Source organism: Cryptomeria japonica, chromosome 11, assembly GCF_030272615.1.
Source record: "Cryptomeria japonica chromosome 11, Sugi_1.0, whole genome shotgun sequence".
Classification (NCBI taxonomy): Eukaryota; Viridiplantae; Streptophyta; class Pinopsida; order Cupressales; family Cupressaceae; genus Cryptomeria; species Cryptomeria japonica.
The window spans coordinates 40,649,151-40,665,264 of record NC_081415.1 but is presented as its reverse complement, the minus strand read 5'-3'; the positions used below and the strand labels follow the sequence as shown (position 1 = coordinate 40,665,264).

Below are 16,114 nucleotides of genomic sequence, written 5' to 3'. Positions count from 1 at the left end.
ATATCAATTATTTGGTGCTGTGATATTTCACTAAATATTGGATATCAAGGTTTAGCCATACCACCAGACACATACTATAGGTCAGGGCATCAGGAGTTGAACAACAAGCATGCCGATGAGGGCAAGTTTGAACGTTTGACAAATACCGTGGCAAGGCAGGGGACAGATGAAAGGCATGACAAGATGGATAAGGTTGAAACTCCAACGAAAAGAAGAGAAGAGTGAAGTTGGAAGTGTGTAAGATTTCCTATCTTGTCAAATATTTGACGAAATGTCAATTATTTGGTGTTGTGATCTTTCACTAATTCATCTTACCCCATGATAAATTAATAATACAGTTGGGAATGATAAATTAAAATAAGTGGACTATAACTCCATAGATCAGACATTTCTTTGCTTTGCAAATCTTACAAAAAATACATATTATCACCAATTTAAGCACAACTATGAATCTTGAATGAATCCACCTATAGATTGGTGATGAGGGTTTTCATCCTTAACCAATTTTGAAGGGTTTTTGTCCTAAGCTAAAGATGAATAGTCGCTCTCTTCTCCAAAATGAGATTTGTAAAATAAAAATGCGAAAAAAGCCTTTTCTCTTATCAACTCCTCCTTTTATACAATTGTTTCCCAAAAATAACAAAATAATATTTAATTTCCTCCTAAGTTACTTTATTAATTTAAACTTTATATTTTAGAACCCCAAAAATCACTTTTTTCATTTAATTGTTCACTTTATAAAAATAAAATAACTAATTAAGTAGAAGTTACCTGAACTCAAACAACTTAATTTAACTAATTAATTATTCCCTTTTCATTCCCAAGTAGCTTATGGAATAAATATAGGCTAAGGGTCCTTGACTTGCATTTACACCTATGAAGGGGACACTACAAAGTAAAGGCATACCTAGGAAAGGTAAACACACAACAAATGGATATAGGGAAGACACAAGTACAAACCCGTATGTATAGACTTAGATTGACTGGAAACAAGACATGACAGATGAGAGTTCTCCTTTCAACATTAAAGCAAAAAATGGTAGAAAAAAAAGAGGATATTAGAGACAATGGGAGCCTCACCCACCTTTTACAATTCTACAAGTCAAACACTAAGAAAGATATGCGGGGCTTTTCTACCATTGGGTGACAAATATGAGGATTAGGCAATGTGGGCACCAACATCCACAATTAAATTTTTGTTCCTCATAACACTCCTTGTTTGCAACCTGCATTGGAAGGTACTACATGAATTATTGAATTGCATCACGAGCTAAAGTTGACATGTGCCAAATTTTGATACTACAATAGTATTCCCTTTAATGTCATTTCAAGTCCTTATTGGAAGGAGTTGTTTATTGCATTGACTATGGTAGGAAAGGGGTTCAAGGCCCCAACCATTTATGAATTGGGTGGTCCATTATTGGACAATGAGGTCCAAAATAAAATATATATAAGTTAGTAGAGGAACAAAAATGGATTTGGAAAACCAATGGCTAAAGAATTTTATCTATTGGGTGGACAAATACCAAGAATAGGACACTTGTTAACTTCTGAATGTCATCGGGAGGAATATTAGTATTTTGAAGTTAGTTGATGCCTATGGTGATATAAAATATGTCGAGACCCTGTGTAGCTTGTTGGATGGGATGATGAAGTAGGTAGGAGTGGATAATGCCATCCAAATAATTAAAAACAATGCATCTGCATATGTGGCAAGTGGTATATTACTAGAGGTGAAGCCCCCTACATTGTTTTGGAAGCCTTGTGCCACCCATTTCCTTGAAATTCTCCTTAAGGTAAGGTTATTGGGTCCTTCCTCGGCACCCTCAAGGTCCTGGTCCAATTCAAACTAGGTTCATAGTTGGGCCAGTATACTATGGATCTGAATAGGATACTAGATCGAGCCTATGGGTTTGGCACTGCCGAATCCAGGCGGACTCCAGATGTATTTGCCCCAAAAAATTTGCAACCAATCGAACCTAGGCCGAATTTCCCTTCTTTTAAAAATATTGAAGTGCTTTTTTTTTTGTGAAAAGTCTAATCCAATCCCCCAGCTCTACTTTTGACCACTGAAAACAACAAAAAGGAAAAACTTATCTCATTTATGCTATTGTGAATGAAAAACAAAGACATTTTGCTCCATTGCTGAACTCGTTTTTTTGCTTGCCATTGCACAAAGAGAGATGAAGATTGATCGTTGAATGCTCCAAGCTAGTTGTTGTGCTATTCCTACGCATTTGCAAGTGTTGGTTTGTTCTCAAAGAGATTGTAGAGGACAAATCCTTCAAAAGAGGTAGGTTTTATGTTCTTTTTTTTTTTTTCCTCACTTTTTTTTAACAAATTCACTCTCTAGTTTTGTTTTGAAGTTTTTTCTGTTTTGGTTTGTAATGAAATAACTTGCACAAGTGAGGAAGATAATATGAAATATTTTGCACATACTTTATTAAATCTGAAAGCACTTGGCCACTTTGAGGGGGCAAACCTCCAAATTTCTCCAATGAGAATACACTTCACAATATGATCCAAAAAGAAGACTCACTGCCTCCTATATATATCCTACTTATGCCTAGGATATCACCCATGCCGACCTAAATATGACTATATAGGACCAATGCTGACCTAATCAACTAAATAGCAATGTAATAGAGATAATATAATTTATAAAGGAGTTGAGGTAGCCACAAGATGACTACACATAACCATATGTCCAGTCTAGGATTAAGAGCGTAGCATGCCCCCCCTCTTCATAGAAGCATTGTCTATAATGCTAACCAAGTGTGGATTCTTTTGAATGAACTCTTCATCTTCCCATGTGGTACCTTCAATAGGTAGATTCTTCCACTAAATGAGATATTCATTGAGCGTTCTAGTCCTCGGATTCTTTGTACGTGTTTGGAGAATGAACTTTGGTTCCAATATGATTCTTCCTTCTTCATCAATCTTTCGTAATATTGTTTGTATGGTGATGTTATTCCCTATTTGTTCAAATAGGAAACATGAAAAACTAGATATATCTTGGTTGTTGGAGGTGACTCCAACTTGTAAACAACACTACATCTTTTGCATGATCTTGTATGGGCCATAATATTTTGGTGATGACTTATTATTCTTTTTTTGTTGCTTCAACGATGTTTGCATATAAGCTTGCAATCTGAAGAACACCAATCCCTCACTTCAAAGCTTCTTTCACTATAATGCTGATCCACGTGTTGCTTCATTCGATTTTGTGCCATGGCCAAATTTTCATTGGGTTGTAAAAGTATTGGATGTTGATGAATTATGGGATCCTCCACAACCTGAGGTCTTGGTGACACTCAATGATGATGTGATGGAAGGAGGTTGACATCCATATAGTGCCATAAAAAGAGACATTTTTTATGAGCTATGGAAGTAAGTGTTATACCACCATTATGCTAGCGGTAGCCAATCTACCCATTGTGATTGCTTATTTTAAGAGAAACAACGTGGATATCCTTCCAAACACTTATTAACAACCTCAATTTAGTTGGAGTTTTGACATTGATGAAGGAGAATGGTGTACTAGCTACTGGTTGTCATTGATGTCAACATACTTCTGTTGACTTGTTCTGTTGCTGCTCCAGTATTTTGGTGATTTTGTCTATCATGTTTTGCTCCGCCTTGCTCCACAGTTGTAGATATGGGTTTGCGGTTTGGGTAGTACATTTATAGATATCAAATGCACCTATATTCCAGATTTCATGTGTTTTGGATCTCCAAAAGGTGAGATGTTTAGTCCGGCAATTCAGTCTGTCAAACCTCTTGTTCCTCCGGAACAAAACAGTTGGTTTTGGCATCCACATTTCTTTAATTAAGTGATTTTAATCTTGCGGTTTTGGGACATGGTTAAACATTGTGGATAACATGCATATCCTAGTTGGCTTTAATTTTTGTTATACCTTTGGCCAACATATGAAAGTGAAATGTGTGATGTATTTTGTAATAGCGTGTAAGGCATGTATGGCCAACTTGATATATGGATCGATATATATATATATATATATATATAAGATGCATATCTTTTGATATAGGTGATAGGTGTGGATGTATGCGAGAGATATAGAAGGAAATGAAGATATAAAGACAAAAATGTGACTGAGTGATCAGATTGCTAAAGAGCGAATAAAGTTTCAAGTCAATCTACTAAACTTAATTGGAACTATAATTCATGCATATGCAACCTTAGCAGTTCATTTTGTTTATTCTTTTGGATGGTGAGTCCTCTTGGTAGTGAGCCTCGGGCAGTGGGCCTTGCAGTGAGCACTTGTAATATTCTATAACTAGTTATATTATATTGAGAGTTAACCCTCTCCGAGGTTTTTCCCTAACAGGTTTCCACGCAAAAATCCAGTGTTCTCTTGTATATGTTGTTGTGGATGATATCTTTGTTCTACTATTTATTTTAATCACTCATTTTATTTGATTGAAATAAACCTGCAAAGTAGTAATAACAATATTGTCTTAAAGAGTTTTAGGGAATACCGATTCACCCCCTCCCCCCTTTCAGATTTCCAACTGTTCAACAATTGGTATCAGAGCTTTGGTCCCTCTTTTTAAGCTTAACCACTTGAGGGAGATCTTGTTGATTGAACACAGATGCATGTACCTACGATATGTGATTGCATCTTGGCAGTGGAATATATCAGATGCCTGTACCTACGATATCTGGTGCCCAAATCAGTCCCAACAGCATCCAGGCATATTCAAACCCCAACAGGTCCTAAAAGAGTTTATAAAAAAGCAGGACAATTTTTTATTCCAACATGAGGCACAACACTAATACTTGATATTATTATACTATCTGTCTAACAATTGCAGAAGACTCCTGTTGGCTCTTGCTTGCTAAACTCAACTTACTGTCTTGGAGAGGTAGTTTCAGTTCAAGCCATAAAATTATCATGCAACTTAATTCTTAATTTTCTACAAATATCAGAGCACATGTAATAGAAATAATTGGCACGCTTTAGTTAAAAAGATAAGATCAGAATTTGAGAGATTATAAATGCAGATGCTCAGCTTACAGTTAAGCCCTCGCAGGAATTTGTTCCATTAAGGCATATGGATTCATTAAGGGCCTCACCAACACCCCTGCCATCATCATGGAGCAGCCGCCTGAAGGGATGCAATTGAATATCAGTTTCAAAAGAGAGGAAAAAATAGGAAAGGCTTGTGCACAAAAATATCATTTCATATACCTGTGTAGCATTAGCTCTAATTCTCCATCAAAAATGCTTGAACCCCCAAGAGAACGATCAACAAGTAAAGAAAAATCAGTCTCATTATCTTTCAAGTACATACCTAGATTCACCTGTGCATTACAAAAGTGACTGAGCACACTCAATTTGAATGAAATAATAATAATTTGTTTTTTTAAAAAGGTTATCAATAACTTAAAACAAATGTTGAACGATCATTTTAAGTAAGTATTCAGTGCATCCATGGCAAGAAAATACCAACCCCTCATTCCAAATCAGTGATAGAATAAAAAATTTAAAATGATTTCTATCATCTTGTGCTAGAAAGTCATCTTCCAAACGATAAATACTACAAGACAATCAAAAAAAATGCATGTACGGCATAACACATGAAAACCTGCCAATCAATCAATCAGACTGCCAATGTGTAGTAGCTAATTATTGCCCTAAACAGTGGAAAGGACAAACATAAGGCATAATACAATGAGCCAGGTCAAAGAAAAGCATCCAAATTGTATGGCTGTTGCATGGGACAAGGAATAAGAATGAACATATACAGTTAGAACAATAGATTGTACTCTATTTTAGACCAGTCCAAAAAATTCTATTGAATTAAACTGTTTTATCCAATAGAATAGACAGAAAAATGCATCCTCTTTACAGTTCAGATGCATTTATGGTAGTTTATATGAATGGGGATTCTTTATATATAATGAAATGCAGTGGCCTCAAATATGTTACTTGGTACCATTTCTTTGAAATTTCTAATATAAAAGATTTAACCAAATTGTAATAGAGCTCTTTTTCCCATCACAATCAATGATGTGACTTAAGTTTACTTGATCATTAACATTACAAAAATTTATCTAGACCCTATTTGTTTATTATGATCTACCTCTTTTCATGCCCCCTTTTGCTTATCACTTAATTATATTTCTTGTCCTCCTGCAAAATTTAAGCTCTGGCAAATACTTGCTGATGTGGGAACAAACTAAAAGACTGTATTTAAGCAATAAGAAAATGCAGAATAAGCATTCTTTTTAACTTGCTGGCAATGCTAAACAAATGCTCTTAATTAGTTGATACAACAAATCTGGTAACAAAAAAAATTGTGTGAAGTATGGGAAATGGTTGAACAGAAGTTAGGTTAGTCATGTATTATGTTTGCCTGCGTAAGACCAGTTTAAGTCAATGCCTATATGGGATCAATGAAAGAAAGGAAGAAACATGGGGTGTATATACAGGAAGACTGGCTATGAAAGAAAAATCATCCAATATGATAAGCTCAAGACAAATCACATTTTAGAAGCATTATTTAGTCATGTATAGCACATTGCTCATTTTTGCTCTATTTTTTCTCCACTAACATGATGGCTTAAAGTTTGGTACTCCACTAGTCCTTTTTCCTACTAAGATCCTTCAGGTTTATGTTGTCTAGTCATTCCTTTATAAGATGTATATTCACATTAAGCATCATTGTCTACTTAATAGGCACAAGGCTCCTATAAAAGAAAAATAGAAATGTTAGGTCAATCTCAGAAACCTCTGCTTATTGTTTGATAACATTTACACATCTTTTTCATAAAGAAGTCTTCAGAAAATAAGTGATATTTCTTACTGGCAAAGTGTTTAATAATGAATTTTATTTTCTATAGGTATTTGATAATGAATTTTATTTTCTACGGATATTTATGCTAATAGCTTTCATGTTTAAAAAAATTGTATTGTCATTGATAGCTATGTTTTGTTTTGTATTTTAAGATATGCCCGCTTCATTATTCACAGGCAATTGAAGCTTGTATTTTCTCATGCCATACTTGTGTTCTATGATCAGCTCCCTATTATATGTTTTCCATTAGCTATACATTTGCATTTTAGTCAAAAAATTACCCTTTGTTTGGAGATTCCTGCAGCATTTATATCCCAACATTCAAAAAGGTGTTCATTAAATTAAAATTTTCTAATCTGAAAATTCTTATTAATTTATGTTCCTCTGCCAATGTCATTGGAAACTTCAGTTTTTAAATGTCCATAACAGCCCTGTATTTTTATAAAAATAGGCCTATAGGTATTCAAGCTTGACACAAGTAACCTACCTTAAATGCTTTGCTCTCTTTTGTCATGGTATGAGTTTAAACAATTTGTGATAATTTTTCTCAATTGAAATATTGCAAGTAAAATTTAAAATAAGAGTATGCTTCCATAATAACCTGGAAGGATTAAGCTAAGGAACTAAATTTCTTTCTGCTTACCGGGTAATAATTTCCAGCAATCTCTTCATGGATATCCAAATCCCATTCCTTCCTGTAATTTCTTATCTGCAATAATCAGCACATAAACATGACACTAAATATTATAATGGAACCCCTGTTTCACATAAGCAAATCTAATTTACCACTATGAAATTAAATGGCAAAATACCTGAAATATAGTCTAGAAGAAACAGGGAGAAAATATGTGTCCATAACTGACTAAAACAGTCAAAGGCACTGGAAAATATATAGATGCTATACACCAAGGAGGGCATACATATCTCGGTCACATATAGAGGAAATTTCTTCTGCATTACACTCAATCAGATAAGAAAGCAATTTTATCTAGTAAAACATAGGGTTAATCTCTTCCTCAACTTGGTGAACAAACAGAGCACTACATTAATTGACTTTAAACTAACAATTTATAAGCATTTCTCTAATTCCAGATTAGAATTCAACTACATCCATATGCTGTTCATGTTGATTCTCATAATTTGTGCAGGAAAACATAATTCTCATTTGAAGAGATGCTTTCACCCTTATTAGAATGAGCATATTCAATAACCTCACAAGAATTGTTAAATGATCTTCTCATATAGGCATGATTTATACATAAAAGTGTGAATCCTTGAGAACTCTTGAATTTAAGATGAAGAAACTATGGTAACATTCCATTGACACAGCATTGACATGGTATGGCAAAAGTATAAATGGAGTTTAATCATCTAAGAGGACTTAAGCAAAAGACAAAAATCAGAAGTCCTGTTCTAATATAATAGAAAATGCTGTCATTGACCACTGCATAATATTTTAGGGGTAACCGTGTGGTTTTTAACCAACTGTGAATACGGCATTTATGTTAAAAACCAACCCTCACTAGAGTTAAAATTTCAACTTAAAAGTAAATCTGTCCAAAGTAAAGCAAAAAAATATGTATGTCCTAATCCTAAATCCTAAAGTAAAGGTATTCTGTTTGCCTTGTATTATTTTACCTCTGTGTAAATTTAGCCAAAAGAAGAGACAGGTATATATTATTAAAAAAATAGAATGAAATCTTGAAAAACTAGGGAGGTGGCACAGCAAATGCAGCAGGTCCCAAGTAATCTCTGTTGAAAGGTAGATGACATTCTGTGTTGGTATTGTTGGTTAACAGATTTGCATTTTCAAAATTACAAATAAATTGACTCTCTTTTGCCCAAATACAAAGACAAACTATTAATAAACAGTTGGTTAAACTATTGATTAGTTTCCCTCTGAATTTTGGAAAGGTACAGCTCCCTTCGTACGATCAAAATTTTGGATTTTTAAATATGTAAACAACTCAGGTGTACTTTTAACCAAAAAGTAGTGAAGTTACTAACATTTGTCTATCACCATAGAACAAACACGAATAACAGAGAACTGAAGAATTATATATGTATAGCTTTAGGATTGCAACTCAATAACACAAAGATTATCACAACATAGAAGAGGATTCCAAACATAAGCACCAACTCAAAGATTGACAACCAATGTATGGACAGCACAATTGACAGACTAAAACACCATCTGATTTCCTAAAAAAAATGAATAACACTCATGTGAACACCAACATTCAAAAGAACATGAATTGCCTTTTCAAAATTACAAATAAATTGACTCTCTTTTGCCCAAATACAAAGACAAACTATTAACAAACAGTTGGCTAGATTATTGATTAGTTTCCCTCTGAATTTTGGAAAGGTACAGCTCCCTTCATATGATCAAAATTTTGGATTTTTAAATATGTAAACAACTCAGGTGTACTTTTAACCAAAAAGTAGTAAAGGTACTAACAGGTATGAAGATGAATTGCAATATATTGAGGAAACCACCTTGTTACTAGTACCTTATTGATCATTTAAAATTTAGGGTAATAATTGGTTTGAAAGACAGTCCTCGTGTTTATAGTTACTAAATGAATATCAAGATTCTGTTACTGTTGACAATCAAATTGGTTCCTCTCAAGAATAACTGTCCTTGAGTGAGAGTTCTATAGTGTAAAATGGTAGAAGAGAAATACATAATGTTTTGCATGCTTAAAGTTTTCTACTTGAGGGATGAAGCATGGTAGCTTGTTGTGCCTTACACAACACATCCCGTTTTGCTTTTGGCAAAATAGGGAACCCCTCATTTTTCTTAGCTTAGACTATTCCCAAGTAACAGCTTTGGTTTTCTAATTTCGGTCAAAATCCAAAATGGTTCATTTTCAAATTTCAAGTTTTGATCCCTTCATAATCAGATGAAGCATTAAAAATAAGCTTAAGTCTCTTTTGGAAGGTTGTCAATAGAAGCTGAGGAGTAAGGAAAGAAAGGAATTGCCTTGCGGACTTTACCCTTTGAGTGGAGAAAATACAGTTCACATGGCCTTTTGCACAAAATCCAATTCGCTTACAAATGCCCACAATAGGTAGTGATGTGAAGAACTTTCTAAGGTTCCCTTTTGCAGAAACCCCGATGTCCAATTGAACATGATTTGTAATGAAAATTCAATTCACTTCAGTTTTAGGGTGGGGTTGCTTCAGTGTAACAACCTCAAAATCAAGGTAGTACCCACCTATTTTTGGTCAATTTTACACTGTTATTGCTTGGAGCTGCTCAAACCAAACCCTGCCATACTGTAGTAGACACCATAGGCATGGGAGAAATTATGACAGGCAACCAAACCAAGGTTTTGGCCAAGGGCATTTTCAAATTCAGTTGTGTGAGGGCACCAAAAACTGGTACGACCAATCTCCCGAGCAGACAGTCACATGGATAATCAACATGGATCACCCACTGAGATTAATGGAATAGAGGGTTTATCCAGATTTGCCTAGGTTCACCCAGGTTCTGTCCAGCTTCATCTGGAACAGTTCCAACCACATTTGACAGGACCCTACGCATCCCCACAGTAGAACCAAATAGGAATCTGGATGGAGTTCAAACTGGACCTGGATCCAGGCCTGCAGGCCAACAAAGTGGTAACCAAAGATTTTTTAATAGCTTCTTCTTGCCAATCATACAAATGATGCTTAAGATACAATCTATAAGCTATCTTATAGTAAAAATGAATCCTGATATTCCCTGCCAAAACATAATCTTCAAAGAAAACTTGAATGCTGGGATCTATACTGTGAAAGAAAAGAAATGTTGTTGTAAATTAAATATTAAAAATTACTTCTGAACATGTAACAGAAAGTCACTCTTAAACAAAAAAGCAAAGGTTGACAACATTTCGAAAGTGAAGTTATTCTCAAAAACAAAAGACAATTGTACAATTTCTAGATCAGAACAGATAACCGATAAAGTAATTTTTCAAAGATCATATAGAGACATTTAGAAATACCAAAGCATATCACATAACAATATCAATCAACAATCAATATAACTTACTCTTTTTAGAAAATCTCGGCCATTGGAATCTGTGTAAAATTCTTTGCTTGATGAAATGTTTGTCATGAACCGTGCCACTATCTCCTTCCCTAGATTGTCATCAATTGGAATTGGCCCAACCTGTTAATTATTGTAATTTAGACAGATAAGTTCAGTAAACAACTGCTCATTGAAAAGAGAACCATTCAGACAGAACTACACACATACACACATTCAAAGGTGACAAGTAATTGAATATATATGGATTACACAAATAATAAAACTCTCCTTCTTGGGACTGAAGGAATACACCCAGATTTTGATGAATAAGTTGATATCTCAAAACTTCTGGAGATAGCTTTCTGTCCTCTTCTAAAATTTTCAACGGAAGCAATTAACTCTTTTGAAATCAATGCAATATACTAGATGTTTCCATATAATGTTATTGAATTTGGGGTCATGCATATATGGGATCCATATGAAAAAATATCATCTCATCAAAAGCTACTGAATGTGAAATGATGGCTGGAATATTTGTGCTCATTGGGAATATACTGGTCTAGAGAACAATGGAGGGAAAGACCACATAATTACCACATTAAGAGGAACCACAGCATCCCTTAGCTTGTCATTACAATTAGGAGATTCTGGTGTAAAGGAGCCAAAGAAAAGCTTTAATTCTTGGCCTTGTATGGGGTTGCTATCATTTAGACCACTTCATATGCGATGTGTCTGCTTGGAGACGTATATTCTGGTAAGCTTAAAAATCTTAGTGTTCATTGCTCCTCATCCCAATGTAATAAGTCAGACCCAGTAAATAAAATGTTAGAACCGTTACATCCTAACTCTATACTATTTTGCCCATTGTATTTAGTCATGGTATAGTTAATTAGTTAATAATACATTGTGCGGATTTATTCCTTATTGGTTGGAGCTCATAAGTCACGGTTTGTAAGGAATTTATAAAGATGTTGTAATAAAGCAAATATCATATGGGAAGCAAATTTTGTAATAGAGCTTTGCTCTCAAGGAGGTTGCCCCTTCAAAGAGGTCTATGATTCATGGGATCAATTTAAGCATATTTGTAGCTGTTTTCTAAGCAATCTGTTTTTTTCACATGTTCTTGTTCTGTTTGATAATATTTTTGCAAGTGAGATCCTAACAGAGAAGTGTTGTTTCTAAGTTACATGCATGCAAATACATGTTGATCTCCCAATTCCAAGTTGGTTCCATTGACGCTGAAACAAAATGTGTGGTGTCCCCTTTTCCACTCTAGTTTGTTTTGGGGACTGTTGGCCAGTCCCAAGACCCGCTGATCAGTCAGAGGCAGAATTAAGGTTTCCTATTTTCTAGGAGGATAATTTGGCAGTTTTAGTGGCTTTTTTGTTGGAGTTTTACAGTTTTGATTCTAGATTCCTTCTAGGTTCTCAAAGAGCTTCGCGATGGTGTGACATGCAAATGAATCTGAAGACTTTTTCGGACTTAATATTTTTAGTAAGTTGTGACAGCTGCTCAAAATGTGGTTAAAATGCATTTGGATAAACTTACTATTTTTAGCAGTATGCTATTTTTAGTAAGTACTATTTTTGGTGGTGCTATTTTTGGCAGGTTTTAGTGGTCCAGTTCAAAGGCTATTTCTGGCAGTGCAGTTTTCAATACTTTTGGCCTTCAGTTCAATATGGCAGTTGTTCAGCACATGGGAAAAGTATTTTTTATATTTTTTTATGCCCCTTGACCTAGGCGTATGACTTATGTATTTCTGGTTATGACCTAAGGGGACGACTTGAAGTGATAAAGTATTATTTTATGTCATAAGGTTGGGCAATTCATTGTCGAGGGAAAATATTTTATAAAGTGAAATATTAATAAGGCAAGATGGACGCCTTATGGGAAATAAGTTAATTTTATAATATATTTCACTTATCTACCTTGGACACCACATTATTATTTTATTGTCGTTTTTATAAAGTATATTTGCTTCTATGTGAAGGTTGACTTGGAAAGGAGGGGAAATGAAATGCAAATTTCAAATTAAGTTAAAATTAGTGTGCATTTGGGTTTGGCGTCCATTTGGAGGGAATGTGAATTTGAATTTGGAGACACCAAGGTTATAAATAAGAGTGTTGGGCTCTTGTATTGGTATCCATGAATATTTGTAACAAAGTGCTACCGAATTTGTGTCAGACTTGTGCTTCGAAGTTGAGTGTTTCCTAGCTTGTGTCAGTTTCGTGCGTGATAAATAGCACCTAGCTGATTGGAGAGCCTATTTCTCATTCAGAGGAATATATTGAGCTACATTGAGATGGATTTTGTTATCGCATTTTCAGTTTTCTGAGTGTTGGTGTGTTTTTGTATGTTGCTGGTTTGTTCATGGCTGAAGCAGTTTTTCGCTCATATCTCTCTGCCTGACTGTCTGTTCGTTATGGGTATTGGCTCGTTGGATTCCTCTCTGCTAGGCATTCCTTCTTGTAAAGTTTCATGAATTAAAGTGAAGAGCTCTATTTTTAAGGCAGATCGCCCCTCTCTAGGCAGGTCGTACCATGCTGGAGTAACATTGGAATATGTGCATTAAAGTTTTGAGGCTGCTTGGCTTAGTTGGTGGTTTAGAACTTGGGTGTACCCTTCCTAGCTCTCATTCGCCACTGATTTGGAGCCATTCGGAGGTGTTATGACGGAGTTATGGCCTTCCTATGCTGCTGGTCTGATTTTGGTGATGCTGGTGTGTTATTTCAGATTTGATAAAGTGTTCATTTGGCTTGTGTTTTCCAATTTTCTTGTTTGTAGCTTCTTGGAGTACCTTCTTGTATCTATTAGAGATTGGAGCTTTGATGTACTGGCAGTATCTTGCAAAGTTGCTCATTGTAAGGCTCTATTCAGTAGTACTGAAACAATCCATTTCTTACTGTATTATACTTTCTTGTATTGCCCACTACATAAGTGGAAGAGGCTGGCTTCGCTACCTATCTCTATTTCATATTGTACTCCTATGTAATGTCCCCATTTTTGGAGTAAGAGTAATTAATTAATTTAATTAGTTAAGTTGTCCAAATTATTGATATTTCTTATGGATAGCTTAATTAATTATTTTAATTAATAGTATTAAGTTAATTATTTATAAAGTTATCAAATAAATCAAAAATTAAAAGATGATTTTATATTTAATTAATTTAATAAAGTGACTTATATTTTATCATAAAGTCACTTAAGTGAAATAATATTAAATTAATATTATTTCTAGAAGCTTCTGGATGATGAATTGAAAAAGTATAAAAGGAGGTTTATCTCAGCTTCTAATCATCGGGGAAGTGATTTGATATTGATTGAGTTTTGTAGAGCCAAGGGATTTCTGCAGAATATTGTCTTTGGGAACAAAAACTCCCATTGATAGCATAACTGAGGGATGAGGGAGTGAAAGATCTCTCGAGGGGTTGCATTAAGGAGGTGATACTTCAGTCATCTCGATTGTGCTTCATTGGTGGCCAAAGGCCAACTTGTTAGGTTCGAACTTGAGGAAGACTTTGAAGACCTTTGGAAGTCATAGGACCTCATTGTTAAGGAGCTGATTACACCTACTTCATATCTGAAGTCAATCACAGTAACTTTCAGACTTACATCAGATTGGAGAAGAGCCACGATTTGGATCCTTTTTGACCTACATCAGCATCTGCATTTTGGGGGAAGAAAGGCGATTCCTCTAGGAGTGATTCGGAAGAGTTTTGGGGTGAATTCAGGTTGCATATCAGTCTGAAGTAAATTCATATCAGACCTCCATTGCCACGATTTTGCTCATAACCTTTGGTTTATGCATCGAACTTCCCATATGATGGCAGTGCTATGATTGGAGGAAGGCAGCGATACTATTCAATGACTCAGAGGGAACTTGAATGCCAGCAATTAATTATTATCAGTCATATTTGTCTGCAGCAGGGGCGATTTGGGAAACAATTAGCTTTGGCAAAGTGAAGGCTCCAATCGACACAATATTGCTTGCCTCTTCAAACACAAGCCTAGGTGATTTTATCAAGTTCTTTTGGCATCAATTCTCCCTTGTAATTATCAGTTGTATGCATACTTCAATTCTATCATGTGTCTTCAGATTATCTGAGAATTCATTGTTGATGTTGCTAGGTCATTTGGCACTTGTTTGACCTTTGTAATGAATCTATTGTCTCATGAATAAAAGAAGTAATAAGGTGCATCGCATTTGTACCTTGTTTCAAGGTTCCATGCCAACTGTTGGCTTAAATTACAGTCAGCTGTAGGTGTATGCTTTGCACCCAAAATTGGTGTAATTACTTTAAAACTAGTTGCACAATCATCCTAGGAAATTATACCATCATTGAGAAGTTGTTTGTGAGTTATACTTTGTTGAAACTTGTGCTTGATACCTTCCAAAACAAGCTCGCTCGTAACCCGGGCACGGGTGGGAATAATAGTATTAGTTTGATAGCTTGTTCGAAAGCCATCCCTCCTCACCTTTCCGATGTCAGGTGAGCCATCCCTCCTTGATTCTGGTCCAGTTGGAGTTTCTGTCTTCGTGGTCTCTGCTGCTATGGATCGAAAGCCGGCCCAAAGAACGCGGTAATTACTTTAAAACTAGTTGCACAATCATCCTAGGAAATTATACCATCATTGAGAAGTTGTTTGTGAGTTATACTTTGTTGAAACTTGTGCTTGATACCTTCCAAAACAAGTCTGAAACTCTGTGACAGCCATACAGCATAACACGCAAGTTATAAAATCCGCATAACACGCAGGTTGACAGCCAACTGTTTGTGAATATTCCTTGTATGCTCAGTCTAATAACTGCAAGGGATACTTCATCCTATCCTCCCGCTGAATAAGTGGTTGAGTGATAGTTTTGTTATTTCTAGTCCTCCCGTTGAAAAGTGGTTGAGTGATAGTTTGTTGTTCCTAGTCCTCCCACTGAAAAGTGGTAGAGTGATTGTCATTTGCTTAATCTCAGTCTTCTTGGCTTTGTTATTGGCTGGTTATACCGCCAAGTAGTGCATTAATCTTCAGTATTTCATTATCCCGCTAAAAAGTGGAAGTGGCTAATCTAACCGCCAACATGTATTGCTCTCAATATTTCATCTTGCTAACGCTAATGGTTGAAATTATTGTGTTTGAAAATTGAAAAAAACTAAGGGGGACATTTCAATGTGGACTGTGGAGATGGCTAAATGATGGACTTGAGAAGAGTTCTGGTAATCAATTCCAATTTACTTCCAACAATTATCCCAAAAGTGGGTGTCTGTCCCACCATTTATTCTT

The 16,114-nt window shown here is 35.3% G+C and overlaps 1 protein-coding gene across 1 annotated transcript in view; it reads right to left on the bottom strand.

Annotated features, from left to right (window-relative positions):
- The window catches only part of LOC131076799 (alpha-mannosidase), a 162,077-nt gene that overhangs the window by 55,118 nt on the left and 90,845 nt on the right, over nt 1-16,114 (bottom strand). Inside the window, exons 21-24 of the mRNA XM_058014130.2 lie at nt 10,862-10,981; nt 7,466-7,531; nt 5,214-5,326; nt 5,040-5,130 (exon numbers count right to left, since the gene is read on the bottom strand). Coding sequence (XP_057870113.2) covers nt 5,040-5,130; nt 5,214-5,326; nt 7,466-7,531; nt 10,862-10,981 — 390 coding nt within the window. The remainder of the gene's footprint in view (nt 1-5,039; nt 5,131-5,213; nt 5,327-7,465; nt 7,532-10,861; nt 10,982-16,114) is intronic.